Source organism: Taeniopygia guttata, chromosome 36, assembly GCF_048771995.1.
Source record: "Taeniopygia guttata chromosome 36, bTaeGut7.mat, whole genome shotgun sequence".
Taxonomy (NCBI): Eukaryota; Metazoa; Chordata; class Aves; order Passeriformes; family Estrildidae; genus Taeniopygia; species Taeniopygia guttata.
Genome location: NC_133061.1, coordinates 2,026,094 through 2,047,428, shown reverse-complemented (window position 1 = coordinate 2,047,428; position 21,335 = coordinate 2,026,094). Strand labels below are relative to the sequence as shown.

Genomic DNA, 21,335 nt, shown 5'->3' with positions numbered 1-21,335 from the left:
GGGCCTCTCCCCAGCACAGCCCAGCCGGCTCTGGCCCCACAGCTCTGCTCAGGCCAGGCTGCTCTGGGCACTGCCCCACGGCCTCAGCCCCTGCCAAGGGCACAGCAGCAGCTGCAGCTCAGCCAGGACTCAGCCCCACCATGGGGGAAGGGGCTTGGCCAAGGCCAAAGGAGCTCCCTGGCTGCCCTGCTCCCCTCTGGCTGAGGTGCTGAGAGCTCTGCAGCCCCTCCTGCCATCCCATCTGCCCAGGCCAGCACAAGAGCTCCGGCCTTGGGGCCCTGCAGAGCTGCTCCTGCTCCAGGCCCAGGCCCATCCCAAAGCTGGGGCAGCCACAAAGCTGTGCCCATTTCTGGCCATTGCTGCTCTGATGGGCATGGATCCTCACCCACTTGGGGGTTACTGATGAATTTTACTGCTCCAGAGGCCTCTTCTTTCTTGAGCTCTTCACTTCATTAATTCAGTGAAAAAGACTCATAAACATTTGCTTAAAATGCCCAAACAACAAAAGTCCATGGGAATAATTGAAGTTTTCAATACTTCTGTGGTTAATTAGATAGATTTCAGAAGTATATTCAAAGTGAAGAAAGGTCAAGCTGCTTTTGGTGTTGAGGAAATGCTAAAAGCAGCCTGGCTCATTTAATCTCCTCCTGGCCTGGCTGATCTCCCCTCTTTCCCCTTCCACCCATTGGCTTCTGTCTCTCACCAGGCCCCCAGTGAAGAGCCTGGCTCTGTGTTCTCCATCCCCTCCTCGCTGGCACTGCCAGGCTGGGATGAGGAGCCCCTCAGCCTTCCCTGCTCCGGGCTGGACAAGCCCAGCTCCCTCAGCCTCTGCTCACAGCCCAAGGGCTCCAGCCCCACCTTGGGGGCCCTTCCCTAACCCTGCTCCAGCTGCCTGACATCTTTCCTGCCCTGGGGAACCCAACCCAGGCCACAGGGACCTGGATAATCCATGTCCTTGATGTCCTGGTCACACAGCCCTGGCTCCTTTTCCCCATGTCAGGCTCTGGGGTGGATCCTGTGGAACATCCTTTGGTGGAGGCTGTGGCTCCAGGTGGACCAGGGGGATACCGGGGGACAGGGACCCTGCTGGGCATGAACAGCATTGGACTTGTTGGGAGAAACTGTGAGGGGGAGCTGGGGCAGAGTGACCAACCCAGTGACCTCACAGAGCCCTCCTGGGATGTCACACAGCCCCTCTGTGATGTCACAGCCAGCTCTGTGATGTCACAGAGACAGTCTTTGATGCCGTAGCTGCTCGATGACCTCACATAACCCTCTCTGTGATGTCACAGCCCACTCTGTGACCTCATGTTACCAGATGATAAATTGTCTCCACCAGGTGAGCTGACACCTGAAGCTTGTTCTCCAAAACCCCGGGTCTATGGAAACCACACAGTGCCCATTGTGGGAGAAGGGGAACTGGAAGTTCACCAGCCTCAGTGTCCTGCCAGCTCAGACAGGCCCACGGGAACATTGGGGTCCACGACCACCAGGGACCACCAGAGAGACCCCCAGGACAACACATGGGTAAGGGAGAGGGGAAATATGTTAATGATTTTGGGGAAATGATTATCAGATGTGTGTTTAGTCCAGGACAATCAATGAATATGTGTGCAAAATACAGAATATGAACAGAAACTTTCCTGCACTCAGCATGTTCGGCTTTGGGAGGAGCTGTCCCCTGTGCATCCAGCTGAATAAAGAATGCTGCTTCTTAATGCTGCTCTGGTGTTAAGGAGTTTTCTGTTTTACCAAATTTTTGGTAACACTCCACTCTCAAGGAAAGCTCTGTCTCGTGCTGTTCACAAACAGAAAAGGGCTGGTGGCAGATGTGGGGGTCGGAGGCTGCCTGGGGCACAGGGACCATGAAATAATCAAGTTTTCAATGATATGTGAAAGAAGGAGGGGCAGCAACAAAACTTCCACACTGGATTTAGGAAGGGCAGCCTGTGGCCTATTTAGGATGTAGATATGGGGAGTACCGAATCAGGTACCGATTTTTAGGGGAAAGAGCCCTTAAAAACAAAGGGGTGCAGGGAGGATGGACACATTTCCAGAAAGTAATCTTAAGGGGGAAGGAGCAGCCTGTCCCAGTGTGGCAAAAGATGAGCTGGGGAGGAAAACATCTGTCCTGGCTGCCCATGGAGCTTTTGCGGGAACTCAGGTGAAGAAATTACTTGCAAATCAGGAAGTGTTTAAATATGTTGTTAGGTCATTCAGAGAGAGAAGCTGGGACATGAAAGCTCAATTAGAACTTAACCTGGCAGCTTTTGTAAAAGGAATAAAAAAGGTTTTTATTAAAAAAAATTTATAGCAAAAAGAGGGGGAAGGATAATTTCTGCTCTGTATTGGATGCAGCAGAGAATGGAGTAATCCAATATAAGGAAAAGGACAAACTACATAACACCTTGTTTGTCTCAATTTTCAATTCACGGACAGGTTCTCCTCAGGACAAGAGTTCTCCTGAGCAGGTAGATTGGCACAGGGAACAGAAAAGCCCCATGTAATCCAGGAGGAAGCAGCTGCTGACCTGCTGAGCCCCTCAGATTCTCACAGGTGTATGGGATGGGATGGGATCCATCCTAGGGGGGCATGAGGGAGCTGGTGGATGAGCTCCCCAAGCTGCTCCCCATCATTTACCATCAGTCCTGGCTCACCAGGGAGGTCCCAGAGCACTGGAGGTGCCAGTGTGAGCCCATCCCCAAGAAGGGCTGGAAGGAGGATCTGGGGAACTCCAGGCCTGTCAGCCTGACCTCGGTGCCCGGCAAGGTTATGGAACAGATCACCTTGAGTGCCACCACAGGGCACCCACAGGATGGCCGAGGGATCAGAGCCAGCCAGCGTGGATTTAAGAGGGGCAGGTCCTGCCTGAGCAACCTGATCTCCTTTTGTAACCAGGTGACCCACCTGTGGATGTGGGAAAGGCTGTGGATGTGTCCATCTGGACTTCAGCAAAGCCTTGGACACTGTCTGTGACAGCATTCCCTGGAAAAGCTGCAGCCCACGGCTTGGGCAGGTTCCCTCCTGGCTGGGAGATGGAAGAGCTGGCTGGAGGCTGGGCCCAGAGAGGGGTGGGGATGGTGCTGCACCCAGCTGGTGTCCAGTCCCTGGTGCTGTCCCCAGGGATCTGTGTTGGGCCCAGTCCTGTTTAACATCTTCACCGATGATCTGGGGGAGGGATCGAGCCCACCATCCCCAAATTTGCAGGTGACACCAAGCTGGGTGTGAGTGTGGATCTGCTGGAGGGCAGGACAAGAAGACACAGCCTTCAGCTGCACCAGGGGAGGTTTAGGCTGGACAAGAGGAAGAAGTTCTTCACAGAAAGGGTGAGTGGGCACTGGAATGGGCAGGCCAGGGGGGAGGTGGCAGAGTCACTGTCCCTGTCCAGTGGCATTTAGTGGCATGGTCTGGGTGACAAGGCGGTATTAGGGCATTGGTTGGACCTGATGATCCCAAAGGTCTTTTCCAGCCTATTTGATTCTGTCATTCTGTGATGATTGAGACACACTGGGGCCATTGTGACACTGCAGGGCCTGGTGGAACTAAGAGGACCATGGTGACACTGTGCAGCCCCATAGAACAGGGCTCCATTGTGGTGCTCTGGGGCCCAATGGAACCAGGGAGTCCCCGTGACACTGGGTCCTGGTGGAACCACAGAGGCCATGGTGACACTGCGGGGCCTCGTGTAACCGAGGGGTTTCACCATTGTGACACTGCGAAACCAAGGAGAGCATTGGGAGAGTCCAGGGCCCAGGGGAACCAAGGGGCCCTTCTGACACTGCGGGGCCTCATGGAACCAAGGGGACATTGTGACACTGCAGGACCTTGTGTAACCAAGGGGCCACTGTGACACTCTGGGGCCCCATGGAACCAAGGGGCCACTGTGAAACTGCGGTGCCAACGAGAACATTGTGACACGGTGAAGCCCCATGGAACCAAGGAGTCCATTGTCGCATTTTGGGGCCCCATGGAAACAAGGACATCTTTGCAGATGACACCAAGCTGGATTTGAGTGTTGATCTGCTGGAGGGTAGGAGGGCTCTGCAGAGGGCCCTGGACAGGCTGGATCCAGGTCCCAAACCCAACAAGGTGAGGTTTAACAAGTCCAAGTGCCAGGTCAGCACTTTGACCACAACAACCCCTGCAGCGCTACAGGCTGGGGACAGAGTGGCTGGACAGCAGCCAGGCAGAAAGGAACCTGCAGGGACTGATGGACAGCAGGCTGGACATGAGCCAGCCGTGTGCCCAGGTGGCCAAGAAGGCCAATGGCTCCTGGCCTGGATCAGGAATGGTGTGGCCAGCAGGAGCAGAGCTGCTGTGCCAGCACTGATCTGCCCCCAGCTCTGCACACAGACATTGCTGCTGCAGCTCCAGGGAAGGCAACAAAAGGGCATCTCTGCAGAAAACTGCGCTGGGAGATCCTTTAGTTCCTTTAAAGCCACTGAGAGTGCAGCCCCTCATTGACACGGTCTGTTGCAACAGGGAAGGTGGACACAAACAAAATGAGAAATGGCACCAAAAATGACATTTATTGTGGAAAACATGAAAAAAGAACAACAAAGGAAAAAAATCCCCATAATTAAACCAACAAGAAGTACAAAAGACAACTTTTATTACAAGTGATTTGCAGAAATTGGCCAGCAGTTCAATGTCCCTGAAAGCACCCAGTCATCAGTCTCCACACTGCAGCCTTGAGCTCCTGGTTCCTCAGGCTGTAGATGAGGGGGTTCAGGGCTGGAGGCACCACCGAGTACAGAACTGACAGGGCCAGGTCCAGGGATGGGGAGGACATGGAGGGGGGCTTCAGGTAAGCAAATACTGCAGTGCTGAGGAATAGAGAGACCACAGCCAGGTGAGGGAGGCAGGTGGAAAAGGCTTTGTGCTGTCCCTGCTCAGAGGGGATCCTCAGCACTGCCCTGAAGATCTGCACATAGGAGAAAACAATGAACACAAAACATCCGAATACCAAACAGGCACTAACAGCAATGAGCCCGAGTTCCCTGAGGTAGGATTTGGAGCAGGAGAGCTTGAGGATCTGGGGGATTTCACAGAAGAACTGTCCCAGGGCATTGCCATGGCACAGGGGCAGGGAAAATGTATTGGCTGTGTGCAGCAGAGCATTGAGAAAGGCACTGGCCCAGGCAGCTGCTGCCATGTGGGCACAAGCTCTGCTGCCCAGGAGGGTCCCGTAGTGCAGGGGTTTGCAGATTGACACGTAGCGGTCATAGCTCATGATAGTCAGGAGGCAAAACTCTGCTGAGATGAAGAAGAGAAAGAAAAAGAGCTGAGCAGCACATCCTGTGTAGGAGATGTTCCTGGTGTCCCAGAGGGAATTGTGCATGGCTTTGGGGACAGTGGTGCAGATGGAGCCCAGGTCGCTGAGGGCCAGGTTGAGCAGGAAGAAGAACATGGGCGTGTGCAGGTGGTGGCCGCAGGCTACGGCGCTGATGATGAGGCCGTTGCCCAGGAGGGCAGCCAGGGAGATGCCCAGGAAGAGGCAGAAGTGCAGGAGCTGCAGCTGCCGCGTGTCTGCCAGTGCCAGCAGGAGGAAGTGGCTGATGGAGCTGCTGTTGGACATTTGCTGTGGCTGCACATGGGCACCTGTTCATGGAGAAAGGACAGGGACAAGTCAGGAGAGGCTGCCTTGAGCCAAACCTGGGCCATTCCCTGCAGCCTGTCCTGCTGGGACTCACCCACCCTTGTTCCTGCTCTGGGAAAACCTTGACCCAGGTCCCTGCCTGAGCTCCAGTTGTGCTGGCTGAGTGTGCCAGGAGCAGCCAGGCCTGTTTATGGGGGCTCTCGAGGAGCCATCCCTGCCCCAATGCCCTGGGTTTGTGACCATGTGGCAGAGGGACCAGTCTGGATATTCAGGATTTGTCAGGGGAATAAGTCCTATTGCAGGAAGCCTTGGTACCATCTGCACTCACACTTCTAAGGGAAATAGATGGCAGGAGTTGTTTTAGGAATTGTTTTCCTACCCACACATCATTGCTGGCTCTCTGAGGTCAGAAATCCCCAGCATTCCTGCTGCACTCAGAGTTTGCCACTGAGAGATGTGAGAGGCAAAGGATTCCCTGTGGCTGAGGGAAGGTGAGGGGCTGGATGGGCTTGTTCCCCCAGCACTGCTCTGTTCAGCCCCCTCTGCTTCCCTGAGCATCTCCCTGGGCCTGGACATCCCCTCCTGAGAGGTGCCTTGTCCCTGCCAGCGCTCACAGAGCCCATCCCACCCTGTGTGCCCTCGGCCCGGCCCTACAGAAACCTGCCTGTGTGCAGGGCCCTGGCTGGGGCAGGCTCTGTGTGCAGCTGGGCAAGGGCAGCTCAGGAGAGCCCTGCTGGGCCCTGCAGAGGTGATGCTGCTGCTGTCCAGGGCTGAGGAGTGGCTGAAGGCCCTTTGGGAGGCTCCCAGCAGAGAGACTGACCACCCAAAGTCACAGTTCTGGAGTCTCTGTAAATGTTCAAACATTCCTTTGATGATCCTGTGTGTCCCTTTGAACTCAGAATGTTCTGTCATTCTGGGATTACAGTTCCTGCTCTGCTTCTCTCATTCCCCTGTTGCCTATAATCAAATGAGAAAAAAAAGAACCCTTGCAACAGTGTTAGAATAGTAAAGTAAAAACCAGACCTTTATTGGAAGCTTCCAGGTGTCCCAGTGGGAATGGGGCACACCCAGCCCCTGATTTCAACAGTTCATTAAGATTGATTAATTAGGATTTTTAACAGGAACATCCAATAGGAGATTCAGTTGCCCCAATTACACACCCCTGGCTCAACCCATTGGAGTAGGTCCAAAGACTTCTTTGCCCCACTTTAGTTATGACTGCTCACATAGTGTGTGTTTTTCTTGTAGGTCCTCTTCCCGATAATAAGACAATGCAGTATTTCAGGAATGTATTTAGACAGTCACCTTATTGTTCTGAAATCTAAGAGATAGGTAGGAAACATACTAGAGTCAGTAAAAGATTACAATTATATAAGTACCTAATAGTAATTTAATAAAATTAATTAAGAGTTTAATAGAGTTAAATAAGGATTATAGTTTCATAACTATATCATAGTAATTTACAGAGATACCAATACATGAAAGATGTATTAATAGCAAAAATCTTTTTGTCATCACCCCAACATTCCCCTCCTGCTCCAAGCAGGAAATTGAAAACACTACCAGGAAATCTCCTGACCTTTACAGCAATCCCAGGCTTACCTTCTTTGGGAAGTGCCCTCTGGAGCTGTGCCCAGGCTGGTCTGGAGCTGGGAGCAGCCCTGCCCCACCCAGCCCCTCTCAGCAGCAGCACCTGCCCTGCTCAGGGTGGCTCCTTCCCCCCACAGCTCCTGGCCAGCGCTGGGAGCAGCTCCAGGGCCGGCTGAGAGCTGTCCCTGGCAGGCAGCAGAGTCCCTGGCCCAGCACAGCGCCCTGGGCTGCAGGACCCTGCTCTGCAGGACAGCCCTGGGCACCCCTGGCTGCTCTGCACAGGAGATGAGCAGAGAATGTACTCACAGGGTCTGTGGGCATTGGGATGTTCCAGCTTTAGGAGATCTCTCCAGGAGCTGCAGCTGCATTGTCCTGCAGCCAGAGGTTCCTGTGCCAAGGGCTGGCAGTGATTCTGCCCCAGGCACTTCTCAGCCCCTTCCCAGCCCTGACTGATTGAAGCTCTCTGTGCCTCTGTGCTGTGCCCGGGCTGGCTGCAGGCAGTGCCCCAGCCCTGCTGGGCTGGGAGAAGAGCTGCTCAGCAAGAGAAATGTGCTTTTGAAGCTCTCCTTGCTTACCAGGATCACCCTCTGTGCCAGGAGCCCGGCCCAGCTCAGCAGCACAGACACAGCACAAGGACTTTAATGACCCTCTGGGGCTTTGTGCTCAGGCCCTGAACATCAGGCCCAGGGAGGGAGCTGAAGAAACCTCTCCTGAACTCCAATCACAATCCAACTCCAAAGTTTCTTGGACTTTTAATGGGTCCCACTGAGGGACAGGACTGAGAAAGTGTCCCCAGGCCCCAGGCAGAGCAGAGAACTGGAGGCACCGATGACAGGTGGGGACAAAGAGAAGCCAAGTCTTGGTGCCCTGGGGCACAGCAGGGTCTGTGCCACCAAGGGCTGTGAGGAGACACCTTGTCCTGAGGCCCTGGGGCCTCCTGGCACAGCCCCAGCCAGGCTGGGCACTGTCACCCCCTGGTCCTGCCCTCAGCATCCCCCCCTAGCCCACATCCCAGTGGCCTCAAGGATCTGCTGGAAGGAGTCCCTGGGGAGCCTTGGTCAGGAATGGCCCTGGGGGCTCCTTCATGCTCCCAGGGACTGCAGGTTTTTCAAAGGACTTTGGCTTTTGCTTTTACCTTGGAGTCTCTGAGAGATTTGTGCAATCATGGCCTCCAATTATCTGCTGTAATTAGTCCCTGGAGAGACTTTGTCGATAACAACACTCAGTGGGGCTCATTAATGCTTCAAGGTACTTCAGTTCTTTTAAGGTATTGGTGTTTCCCTTTTGATACAGACTCTGTGAGAGGTTTGTGCAATCATGGCCCCAATTATCTGCTTTAACGAGTCCCTTGAGAGCTTTGTACTGACACTCACTGGGGCTAATTAATACTTTGAGATACTCAACTTTTGTAGGGTACTTTGGATTTTCCTTTCCCCACTGAGAGGTTTTTGTGCCGTTTTGAGTCTTTGAGGGGTTTTTGTGCCATCCTGGCCTCCAATTCTCTCCTCCAAGGAGTCCATGAGGAGCCTGTGCTGGGGATGGACCTCAGTGGGTCCCATTAATGCTTTGACACATTTGGGTTTTTCCTCTGTCTCTGACTCCTGGAAAGATTTGTGCCATCTCCTCTCAGGCCCTGATGTTCCAGGGCTCAGTTCCAAATGCACCACGGGGCTCATTAGGATCAAGCAAGTCCTGACAAACCATGGCTCTGCTTTGATTTCCCTCTGGTCTGGGGCAGTTCTTCAGGAAGTTTCTGTAGTGGTTTTGGTTCATCATTTTGTGATTTCTCGGCCAATGCATCAATTAGCATGGTGGGTTCAGTGTTGGCTAATTACCAGTGCACTCACTAGAATATACTTACTCATTTCCCTCTGTGAGATAGGATTAGGAGAAAGGCAAAGTGGGATCAAAACTGTAAAAGGGTGTAGAGAAAAGTTTATTAACAGTAGATAAAAGAAAGAGTAATAAAATCAGAGCAAAACACTGAGACCACTTCCTCTCTCCTTATAACCTGACAATATAAAGAGACAAAACCTAAATTTTTCTGTCAGTTTTCCACCTCTAGAATAGTCTTTGTTCAGTTCACTTAGGGAGAGAAGTTCCTCTTGTTAATGTTATGGAGACTTCTCCACAAGACAACAGTTATCTCATGGCTTTTCATTCTACGTATAACAGCTGCCCGGAAAAATCTGCAATCGTGAAGTTCCTCTGAAATAGATTTTTGCAGTTCACTTAAGTTAACAAAATGAATTAAGCATTTATATTTTAGCTTGTACAGTTATGTGTTGAATTTCAACCTTTTACTTAAGAAATCTCTTCCATAGTACAAAGGGCATAAGAAAATGCAAATTTCTGAAGCTTATTACACAAAGAACAATGCCTAAGGATGCAAAGAATCCAGATAAAGAAGCTTCCCTGTCTCCAGGCCTATCAAGACTGACAGATGTACACAGATAAGCACCGAAGGACTGAAAGCGCATGTGCAGAGAGAATTCAAAAGTTCAATCATGAAGAAGACCACGATCTTCAGCCTCAAGAGACCACCAGAGACCCCCGCAGGACCACCATGGCAAACCACGCATGCCCAGAAGGGCCTAGACCTATTTAGCATGAGAGGCGAGGACAGGCGGGGCCAGGGGTTGAATATGCATGGGAAGGTTGTGTAATTATTGCATATGGAACACCTTTGTGAAGAAAAGTGTGGGTCAGAGTAAGGATCGGGGCACAAGTTTTTGGAGAGCTATCTCACTTGTGCTGGGCACTGGCAATACAAACCCACTTCATAACTACCCCAAGCTGTGGAGTCTATTTATTTATTCCACATATCACTTCAAAAGTATAGAATTGTGACGTTCAAAGGTAGAAATAGAAACTGCCGAAAGCTTGCATAAAAATGGAAAATAGAAACTACTGGGAAAAGCTTATGACTATGCATGAATATGATCAATAAATACCAGCAAGCCCAACAATCGGTGTGCAGTTGGAGGGGAAAACCCCCACCACTGTGCCCAGTGCTGTCTTTGCTCATACATTACAATAATAATTACTAAATAATAATAACTAATTGAATTAATGCTTGATATATTGGCTGAGTCAAGCTTCCAATTTCTAACAGAAATTATTATGAAAAAGTGACCCTTCTTCCAGACAAAGTCCACCAAGTCATTCCCTGCATTTCTCCTTTTCAGATTCTTTCAGCCATCCACTGAGAGGTCCAGCTTGTTCTGCTGCTTTCCATGAACTGATTGAACTCTTGTTTTATATCATTGCATGAGATGTGGAAGCTTCTGAACTGAACAGAGAAACAAACTCCCTTTGTCAGCCCATGTTCATGTTCTACCTCACTTTCAAGATGTCCATGGGGATGTTGGAATGATATCACACAGCTCTCCATTTCTGGCTGCAGGCTCTGGAGATTCTTTCTCTGCATTCAGTCAGGCTTGCATTCCCTGACAATTCCTGGCAGCCTGTCATGATTTCTTAGGGTAGAACAATAACAATGAAAATCTCACCAATGGCAAAACTGCCCAACCCACAAGGAAAAGAAAGAACAAGTTGTAAAGTTCTTCAAATATTTGTCCTGCTGTGCTGCAAGAGTCGAGCTGCACACACGGTGTGGAAAGCCAAGAGAAGCTGCAGCTGGTGCCACATCTTGTGACAGAAACTGCTCAAAGCTTCCTCGTTCTCCAGCAAAGGTTCTTGGAAAGAGCAAACAGGATTGTGGAGAAGATTCTGGGAAAACTGAAACAGCTTTTAAGAAATGAAATTAAAATGGAACAAAACAATCTAAGATGTTTTTCTGTTTCCTTTTATGCTCCCCTTTTCCATCTTGCACTACTTCCCCATCCCATTAATCCAAATGGATCTCACTTCTAAGATCCATGACTTGGCTAGTTTTTGACACTCTAAAATACCATGAGCTACACACAGTTTGCCTTACCCTGTGATTTTTTTTTTTTTTTTTTTTTTTAATCAGTGCTGGAGACTAAGTGCAGTGCTTGGGTCAGGTACAAATTCAGCGTTCAGGGAATGTGCTCCAGTAGCGTTTGACCCTCAGCAGGGACAATGCACAGCAGCGGCCGAGGGGATTCCTGTGTCCCTGTGCAGGAGTCCAACTCCGGGTCTGGGCTGAACAGGGCAAAGTTCCCGTGTTTGGACAGGCACAGGGGCTGCCCCGGGGAGCGCGGGGCTGGGCACGGGGGCGAGCGGGCAGCGGACACACGGACACGGGGACACACGGACACGGGGACAAACGGACACGGAGCTTTAGCTGCAGCAGCAGCAGCGGCAGAGAAATCAGCGAAAGCAGCGAATTTCCCTCTCCCTTTCCCGCTGTCCCCTCCTCTCCCGCTCTCCCTTTCCCGCTGTCCCTCCCCTCTCCCCGCCTCCTTCTCCCCCATGCCGGGCCGGGCCATGCCCCCGGCCCGCCCCCGGCCCCGGGCGGGGCTGCCCCGTCCCCGCCCCGCCCGCCCCGCCGCGGTCTCGCCTCCGCCCGGCTCTGGGCGTGCTGGCGGTGCCGCTGCTGGGCGGGCATCAGTGCCCGGGGCTGGGCCCTTTGGCTCCGCCTGGCCCGAGCCCGGCCCCGGACCCGGACCCGGCTCCTCCCGGGCCCCGCGGAGGACACACGCGGCACGGCCGCTGCCGCCTCCGCCGCGGCTTCCCCGGCCCGAGCTCCGCCGCTGCTCAGCAGCGCGGCCGCCGGCCCCGAGCCTCCCGTGTCCCGTTCCCGAGACCGAAGGCCTGGGGATGGCCGGCCCGAGGCGGTTGAGGGGCGCTCGGGGGCCGCTCCTGGCCCCGGGCCGAGCGCTGACAGCCGCGTCCCGCCCGCAGGGAAGGCGCAGGAGGCGCTGCAGCAGCGCTACCGAGTGGGTTCGCTGCTGGGGCGCGGCGGCTTCGGCAGCGTCTTCGCAGCCACGCGGCTCTCGGACGGTGCCCCGGTGAGCGGCGGGGCCGGCGGCGGGCGCAGGAGGAGGAGGAGGAGGAAGAGAAGGAGGAGGAGGAGGAGGCGGAGGAGGAAGAGGAGGAGGAAGAGAAGGAGGAGGAGGAGGAGGAGGCGGAGGAGGAGGAGGAGGAGGGAGGAGGAGGATGGGGCTCGGCAGGGCGGGCGGCGAGCTGAACCCGGTGGTGCCTTTGGTTTGCAGGTGGCCATCAAAAGGGTGCCACGGAACCGCGTCCGGCACTGGGACGAGCTGGTGAGTGAGCGGGGCCAGCGGGAACAGCCGGGCCGTGCCGGGCGGGGATGAGGCGAGGCCCGGCATGGGGGAAGCCACCAGGACCCCTCGATGGGGAGCGGGCGTGGGGCCAGCGCAGGGCGCAGAGCATCCCGGGCTGGCTGAGGGGTTCCCCAACCCTGGCAGGACATCAGTCCCACTGGTGGCACCATGGTCCTCCCGCAGCCCGACGGCACCAGCGCACCCCTGGAGATCGTGCTGCTGGACAAGGTGTCCACTGGCTTCCCTGGTGTGGTCCAGCTGCTGGAGTGGCTTGAGCTCCCCAACAACATCGTGATAGTGCTGGAGCGGCCGGAGCGGTCTCAGGACCTCCTGCATTTCATTCGGGCACGGAGGTTCCTGTCTGAAGAGGTGGCACGGCAGCTGTTCCGCCAGGTGCTGGAGGCCGTGCGGCACTGCACCAGCCGAGGGGTCCTGCACCGCGACATCAAACCAGAGAACATCCTGGTTGACCTGGCCACTGGCCAGGCAAAATTGATCGACTTTGGCTGTGGCACCTACCTGCAAGACACAGCCTACACTCACTTTGCAGGTGAGCCTGGGCAGGGGTGTGCTCCCGGTCCCGCCATCTCATGGCCCAACATCTCACAGGCCAAGCTGGGTGTGGCAGCGAGGATTCTCCCTTTTGCTGCCAGTCAGGGTACTGAGCCTTCCCCTGAGTTGCTTTTGAGCGGGGCTGGGTGGGGAGGCATCTTCCAGCCCCACTGGCAGCCTTTGCCCACCACTCTGCCTGGGGCTGGGGTTGGAGCAGCAGCAACCAGCCCGACAAAAGCACCCGTGGGTGGGGGTAGCATAGGAGGGAGCCAGAACCAGTGCACCAGCCAGTTTGGTGTGCAGGTGAGAGGAAGGACTTGGGCTGCTCCACTCACCTTGTTTGCCTTGGCTTCATAATATTTTTAGGGCACTGCAGGCAGGGAGGATAAGGAGATGATTTTTCCCCCAGCCCTGAGTGGGTTTTTGCTTTGCATGTCACGGTCAGGCCTTGCCGGGGCTTCTGCTGCCCTCTTCCAACACCAGTGGCTTCTTGTCCAGCCCTGAGTTTGTACACATGTCCCAGGTGCTGGCGAGAGTGCAGCAGTCGCCCCGTGTGCCACTGGGGCGGCCCCTGCACGCCCAGGGATGCTGGGGCCAGGCTCTGGAAGCAGCAGCATCCCTCTGATGAACCCCATCTGTATTCCACAGGAACACTGTCATACAGCCCCCCGGAATGGACCCACTTGGGCTGGTACTACGGAGAGGCAGCAACGATCTGGTCCCTGGGCATCCTGCTGCACCAGATGGTCTGCGGGCAGCACCCTTTCAGGAGGGGCTGGAAGATCAGCTGGGACCATCAGCTCTCGCTGCCACAGCGGCTCTCTCCAGGTGGATCCTCATCTCTGGCCACGGGGGAATACCAGTGCTGGGAGACAGCAGCAGCTCGTGAGCATCTCGCTCTGGCAGCCGCTGAGGAGGTGGCACATGTCCTGCTCTCCTCCACAACAGGGAATTGATGGGAAAGTTTAGGCACAGCTCTGAGCACAAAAGCAGCATGGCCTGGGCATGGGAAGAGTGGGGCAAAGCAGACAGGAGCCTTCTCTAGCTGACCGGTGGTTTCTGGTTTCTCTGCCCAGAGTGCCAAGATCTTATCAGGGGGTGTTTATCCATGCACTTCTTGGACAGACCTTCATTAGAAGAGCTGTTCTGTGATCCTTGGATACAGGATATTCACCTGCCATAGAAGAAGGGAGAGAGCCACATGCACACTTTGCTCCAGGGCCCTGGTAAGTTACAGGTCCACACATGCCCTGGCAATCAGAAGCAAGGAAACCCAGACTTTTTTTCCCTGCCTGTATCAATGCACTGGGATTGTTGGGTGGGAACACGCAGCCTTGTGCTGGAGCTGAGCTGCTCTGCCCAGCGCTGGTGGCTGCCATCCGAGCTGGTTGTGCTTGTCCTGGTTCCCTGACAGCTGGGGCCCTGGGCAGAGCCCTGACAGCCTGGGCTGGCCCCAGGGAAGGAGAAGGAGCCCCTGGAGAAGCTGCACCAGGTGGGACAGCGAGGATGACATCAAGGATGAGAACCTCTTCCTGGACCTGGCCACTGGCAGCTGAAGACGATGGACTTTGATTCAGGCGCCTTGTCCAAAGCCAGGCTCCAGAGGGAATTTGCAGATGCGTCCACAGCCAGGGAAGTGCTCTCAGATTTGGGCATTGCTCAGCCTGGCCGGGAACCAAAGGTTCCCCCTTTGCTGGGGCGGATGCAGCTGATCCTTCAGTCGGCTGCCAGGCTGCTTTTGGCAGGGCTGGGGGCATGGGCTGGGGTGGGTACGAAATGGGAGTGGGCTCCTGGCCCTGCCAACAGCCCCCAGCACCCACCGTGCCCCGGGCTGGGGCTGGGCTGGGGCAGCCAGCCCGACACAAACAAACCCCCCTGGTGGGAGCAGAGGTGGGACTGCAGAGCCTGTGCAGGGGCTGCTTTGCTTTGCAGGCAAGGAAGGGCTTGGGCTGCTCCACTGCCCTTGTTTGCTTTGGGATCACCATGGGGGCAGTGCAGGGGAAGGGAGAAAGCCTGGGATTCCCTCACCTGTGACTTTTTTTTATTTACTTTTTTCCTTTTTTCTCCTTTTTGTCTGTAATCTATTTTCAATAATTTGTTGTTTGTTTTTCTAGAGGAAGCGTTCCAGGTGGGGTCCAGTCTGGATCAGGAAGTGTTTGGGAGCAGCAGTGGCGTGGATGGGCCGTGTCCTTGGAGAAGGCTGAGGGCATCGTTTGAGACCAGCTTTTCTTCCAGCGCTGGATGGCGTGAGGTGGGTCCTGTCTGCTGGGGATGGTGGGATCAGAGCTTTGGGGAGATGGCAGCGGGCACAGGAGCGTCCTGCTCTGGGCAGCTGCTGAGGGCTGGATGTGCCGTGGCTGGCTGCAGGCTGGGCACATGTCCTGCCCTCCTGCTCTGCTCCCAAAGGCAGCAGTGATGGGCAGCTCTGGGCACAGCTCTGGGCACAGCCAGCATGGCCTGGGCACCGCGGGCGGCTGGGACAAGGGGACAGGAGCCTTCAGCTGACGGGGCTTTCTGGTTTCTCTCCTTGCAGCCGGGCTCTGCGGGTGCTGAGGCTGCTCTGGGCTCTGCCAGGGCTCTGCTGGGCTCTGCCCTGGGCACAGCTGGGCTGGCTCTGCCCTCACATTGCTCTGACAGCTTTGCATCAGACAAGCCTATTCCGAGCACAGTGCCTGAGCTTTCTGCTTTGGCAGGTGAGTGAGACTCTCCTGCAGGCCAGGAGATTGCAGCTGGGAACACACATCCAATTGGCAAGGACCAAACCTCTCCACAGCCCCAGCTGAAAGCCTGGATCTCCCCAAGATGTTTTGTCTTTTCCACTCTTCATTCCTTTTTGGCTGGAATTGTGCAGTTGCACTTTCTTCCTTCCATAGAAGTGCCACAAATAGACTGAACCTGGCAAGTGGGCCATGTTCCCGAGGCAGTGCAGTCTGGAACTGATGGATGGAGAAGTGCCCTTCTGCACTTCCAAACCAGGCCAAAAAGCTGTAAGAGGGATTTTCTGTCTTTAAGAAACCCTTGACAGTTTCAACTGGAATGTGCAGCTCATTCACAGGGTGAGAAGAAAAGGTATCTTCTGAAGGGTTTGGGATTTAGCAGAGTTTAGATTCCCAGTCCTGCTTGGAGCTGGAAGGGCACAAAGCAATTTCCTCCTGCTTCAACCACAATTTAAAATAACAATGTTGGAAACAAACCAAAAAATTGATTTTAAAAGGCTGCTGAGGTCAGCAAGATGGATCCATGCCATTAGCACATTCACAAGTAAATAACTGAGTTCTCTTTTTCAAAAGACCAGTTACCTCTAAATCCAAAGCTAGGGAAGTTTTTCACTACACACTTGGGTTTTGTTTTTATCTCTCACATTTTATATAGTTTTTTATTACTTTTTCCTTTTTCCTTTAAATAGAAACATGCTCTATAAAAGGAGTGTCTTTTGCTCCTGGTTCCCGTGGGGAGCAGCTCCCTCCCCGCTGGCTGAGCTGCTCAGGCAGAGCCTGGCAGCTCCTGGCCCTGCAGGGCTGAGGCTTTTCCCCGTTGCTGGGCACAGACTGATGGAGCAGCACGGCTGAACACGGGGCACACAGAGGGACCAGCAGCAGCTGCCTTTGGCCACCTGAGGCTCCAAGGACCAAACTCTGAGCAGGCAGGGCTGGAAGAGACTCGCAGGCTCCCTGCTGGCTCTGCTGCCCCACTTGTGCCCACCTGGGAGCCCCCAGTGCCAGCAGGGACTTGAGATGGCAGCCCTGGGCTCCTGGAGGTTGTGCAAGGAACGGAGCTGGGGACTCCCTGTCCATGGAGAGCTTCCAGATGGAAACGGCTGCTGTGCCCAGGCAGATCCAAGGGCAGAGAAAGGAGGGTCTGGACCACGGGATGTGCCAGTCCCACAGTCCTGGGCAGCAGCCACCGAGCCCTGGGGGAGCAGAGGGCACAGCAAGAGGGACACAACCAGGCAAGGTCAGAGATTGGAGAGAGCCAGACCCGGGAGCAGGAGCAGCTGCTCCATTGCACCCTTGGAGAAAGCTCTTGGCTGATTCAAAGGGCTGAAAGGCATCAAGGGCAGAGAGGAGGCCACACCAAGCAATGCTCCTGTTTTCACGGCCTCCCCTCTCCGTGTTCCAGAAGGAATTGGATGAATTGTGTTCTTCCCTCTGAGTCCTCTCGTTCAGCACGAGCAGCTGAGCACCAGGAGCTGAAGGAGCTGAAGCCTCAGGCCTCAAGAGCTGAGCAAGAGGAGACTTTCTGAGCAAATGAATGCTGCTAACATGGACCTGGCTGAATGCAGCAGATGGAACCATGCAGTCACAGAATCCTTTCTCTTGGAAAAGACCTCTGAGCTCATCCAGTCCAGCCGTTCAGTGTCGAGCCCAGCACTAAGCCACATCCCTGAAGTGCCAAGGCCTGGACAACAGCCCTGAGTGAGGCCTGAAGAGCAGGCCCTGAGCCAAAGGTGGCCTCGGGATGAACCTTCCAACCAAAGGTTATCTTTGTATCTGCTCATTAATGAAATATGCATGGTCATTAGCACTGTGGTAGATGTATCCACTCATTAGTGAAACATGTTGTCCCAGATTGAAAGGCAAGATGTATTCCATTTGCCATCTCTATGGCAGTTGTGCAGAGGGCAGATTTCCTTTTCTCTTTCACAACCTATTCTCCTTCTGGGGAGACATCTGCTAATAATGAGCTATTGAATGTCACTGCACAACTGATAAGAACTATAACATCCCGCTGGGAGATGCTCTGCCCAGAGGGAGGAGCCAAGCATTTCTACCTGGATATAATCTTGAGTTTCTGGAACACCAGCATGGCTTTTTCTGCACTGGATTTCCCAGAGGAACAGCTGCCTCTTCCACTGCCTCTTCAGAGGAAGACTACACCATTTTCTACAGGATCACTGCTCCAACAGAACCACACCTGCCACTCCAGGGGGACTGCAACCACCATTCCAATTAGACTGCTACCAACACCCTGACCAAAAGGGTGTCAGGTTGTATTCTGACTGTCAGTGTTGTTTTGCATTACTGCATTGTTTATTATATCTTTTTCTTTTCTTCCCTAATAAAGAGTTGTAATTCCTGCTCCCGTATCTTTGCCGAAAAAGCCCCCATAATTTCAAATTTATAACAATTTGGAGGGAGGAGGTTTACAGTTTCCATTTCAGGGGAGGCTCCTGCCTTCCTTAGCAGACACCTGTCTTTCCAAACCAAGACAATTGCCATGGCAACCTCTGGCATCCCATTCCCAGGGTCATGGGATCCCAGAAGCACAGAATTGGCTGAGCTGGGAGGGACCCATCAGGATCCTCGAGTCCAGCTGCTGGCCCTGCACAGGACACCCCAACACTGCCAGCCTGGGCCTGGCAGCACTGTCCAAACGCTGCTGGAGCTCAGAGAGCCCTGGAGCTGTGACCCTTCCCTGGGGAGCCTGGGCAGTGCCCCAGTAGCCTCTGGGCAAAAACCTTTCCCTGAGATCCAACCTCAGCCTGCCCCGACTCAGCTGCAGCCGCTCCCTCCACTCCTGTCCCTGGGCACCAGAGTGAAGAGATTCCCTCAGCCTCAGCCAGGGACCCGCTCCCAGGGCTGCTGCCATGGCCATCAGGGCTGGCACCAGCTGGGATGCTCGGTTTCCACAGGCCGGGATTCAGGAATGGGATTTCCCATTTTCCTGCTCCTGCTAAAACCCCGCTGGTGCTCGTTGCCCTCCCACCTTCCACTGAAGGAAAAAAATGGAAAGATCCCAGGCTGGGATAAGAACAGTTTACTGGGAACAGCAACGAGATAAGGAACAAACTGGAACAGAAAAAATATTGACAACAGAAGGGATAAGAAAAACTATTTACAGGGGAAACTACATCACCATCAATTGTACCTTCCTGGCCATGTGTCTCCTCCTGCCTGGAAAGGACACCCTTCTCAGAGAGAGAGAGAGTCCCTTTCCTGCCCCTGGCAATGACCTGAGGCGGGAGTGAATGTAATGACAGGGCCATGGCCAGACCCTCATGTTGTTCAATCCCACATAAGGTCATTGGCAGGGGCAGGAGAAGGTACAGGTACCTTCCCAGCATGGATCACAGGTAACAGGGATCACCAGGGCTCTTCCCAATGTGGGTTCTTCAATGGGGGGTTAAGCTGGAGTGGTGCACGAAGCTCCTCCTGCAGTTGGGGCACTCACAGGGCTTCCGTCACCGGTGGCTCTGTTGGTGTTTGGTCAAGTGAGAGCTCTGGGTGAAGCTCTTCCCACACTGGGAACACTCATAGGGCCTCTCCCCAGTGTGGATGCGCCGGTGCCTTACAAGGGTAGAGTTGCGCTTGAAGCCCTTCCCACAGTCAGAGCAGAGGAAGGGCCTCTCCTCGGTGTGGACTCGCTCATGCCGGAGGAGTTTTGAACTGCTCTTAAACCTCTTCCCACATGTGGGGCACATGTAGGGCCTCTCCCCAGTGTGGATGCGCTGGTGGGTGACAAGGGTGGAGTTGTGCTTGAAGCCCTTCCCACAGTCAGGGCAGTGGAAGGGCCTCTCATCCGTGTGAATCCGCTGATGCACAAGGAGATGGGAGCTGATGTGAAACCTCTTCTGACACTCGGGACACTCGTAGGGCCTCTCCCCAGTGTGGAACCTCTGGTGGATGATGAGGTGGGAGCTGCAGCTGAAGCTCTTCCCACACTCCCCACACTCGTAGAGCCATTCCCCAGTGTGGATCATCTGATGTCGTTTCAGATTGTTGCTCCGCCTGAAGCTCTTCCCACATTCCCCACACTCGTAGGGCCATTCCCCAGTGTGGATCATCTGATGTCGTTTCAGACTGTTGCTATGCCTGAAGCCCTTCCCACACTCCCCACACTCGTAGGGCCATTCCCCAGTGTGGATCATCTGATGTCGTTTCAGACTGTTGCTATGCCTGAAGCTCTTCCCACACTCCAAGCACTTGTAGGGCTTGTCCCCATCGTGAAGCTTCTCAGGGACCACCAGCTCTGAGTTCTGGCTGAAGCTCTGCCCACCTTCCTGACCCAGAGTGGGCCTTTCCTCCTCAGAGCACCCTGGGCTGGGTTTGCAGCTCCTCCTTGTGTGGGATCTCCGGGGCTTTTCTTCCCTGTTGGATTCTTGCGCTGTGGAGTTGCTCAAAACGGCCTCTTCCATGAGGTTGTGCTGCAGAGATTTGTCCTTCCTGGTCTCCATCATCAGCTCCTGCTCTGGGGTAGGAAGGACAAGGAGAGGATGGGATTTGCCTCCGTGCCACAAGGAATGGTAAGGAGATCCCCCCAGTGCATCCCCGTCAGCAGAGCATCGGCAGCGGGGCTGTCCTGCAGCCGGGGGCCAGGCTGGGCCAGGAGATGGAGCAGGAGAGAGGGGGAAAGAGGCACTGACTTCCTCCTCACCTGCCTCAGTGTCCCAGGGCATTTTCCTCTTCCTCGCAACCTTCTCCTCCATCTGGCGAATATTTGGGTACGGGAAATCCTGTTTTGGGAGGAAAACAAGGGATGAGCACATTGAGTTTTGTACTGGTTTGAAGGCCAACCAGGAGGAGACTCTAAGCCAGAATGACAATTAAATAAGAAAAGTAGGATCAAGGCAATGATACAGAAACACTGGTTTAAACTCACAGAGTCAGGATATAACCTGACACCGCGTTGCTCAGGGTGGTGGTAGCAGTCTGATGAAATGGTGGCTGCAGTCCGGCTGGAGGGATGAACGTGATTCTGTCAAAGTGGTGATCCTGTAGAAGGGTCTGGTCTTCCTCTGAAGGTCCAGTGGTGGTTATGGAGCTCTTGTCCTCTGGGAATGCAGTAGGCAAGGTGGTCGTGGTGTTGCAAGGGTGAGATTATATCCAGGTAGGAATGCTTGGTTCCTCCCCCCTGGGCGGAGCATCCCACAATGGAATGATGTAATTTTATCAGTCCTGCAGTGACACTCAATGGCCCATTAACAGAAGATGGCCCCTGGAGGGCATTATCAGGGCTGAGCCATGGAAGAGATAAAGAACACTGCCCCACCTGTTGATAACAGTTTATGGAGATGGTGACTGAAAACACTTTTGGTTACATCTGACACTGTAACCTGGAACAGTGAGGCAATCCCTGCTCGGGGTGGGGGGTGAACACCACCCCCCTTACCCAAACTGGCTCAGGTGTAAAACCCCCACCCTGGGAAGGACACGCACACAGGGGACAATGTCACACTTGCCCCGCCCCAGGTGAGATCTCTGTCCCTGTCACTCCCTTGCTTTCTCTCAATTTTATCTTTCTTTCCATGTCTCTCTCTACCTCATATTTACTGTTCAATAAAATCCACCTTGGATTTGGTCTCGTTAGCACCTTAAATGGGGCAGAGGCATCTCTCTAACAATTTTTTTAGCCAGATTGAGACATTATTTTGCACTGTGAGT

The 21,335-nt window shown here is 54.2% G+C and overlaps 3 protein-coding genes across 3 annotated transcripts in view; 2 read left to right on the top strand and 1 right to left on the bottom strand.

Annotated features, from left to right (window-relative positions):
- The window catches only part of LOC121468988 (uncharacterized), a 418,875-nt gene that overhangs the window by 122,391 nt on the left and 275,149 nt on the right, over nucleotides 1-21,335 (top strand). The window lies entirely within an intron of this gene.
- LOC140681483 (olfactory receptor 14J1-like) lies at nucleotides 4,646-5,578 on the bottom strand. The gene has a single exon (XM_072921330.1). It carries the CDS (start codon nucleotides 5,576-5,578, stop codon nucleotides 4,646-4,648), a length of 933 nt encoding a protein of 310 aa, XP_072777431.1.
- On the top strand, nucleotides 12,571-17,197 carry LOC140681434 (serine/threonine-protein kinase pim-1-like). Its single transcript, XM_072921265.1, has 3 exons — nucleotides 12,571-12,952; nucleotides 13,603-13,839; nucleotides 17,121-17,197. Exons 1-3 carry the CDS (start codon nucleotides 12,571-12,573, stop codon nucleotides 17,195-17,197), a joined length of 696 nt encoding a protein of 231 aa, XP_072777366.1.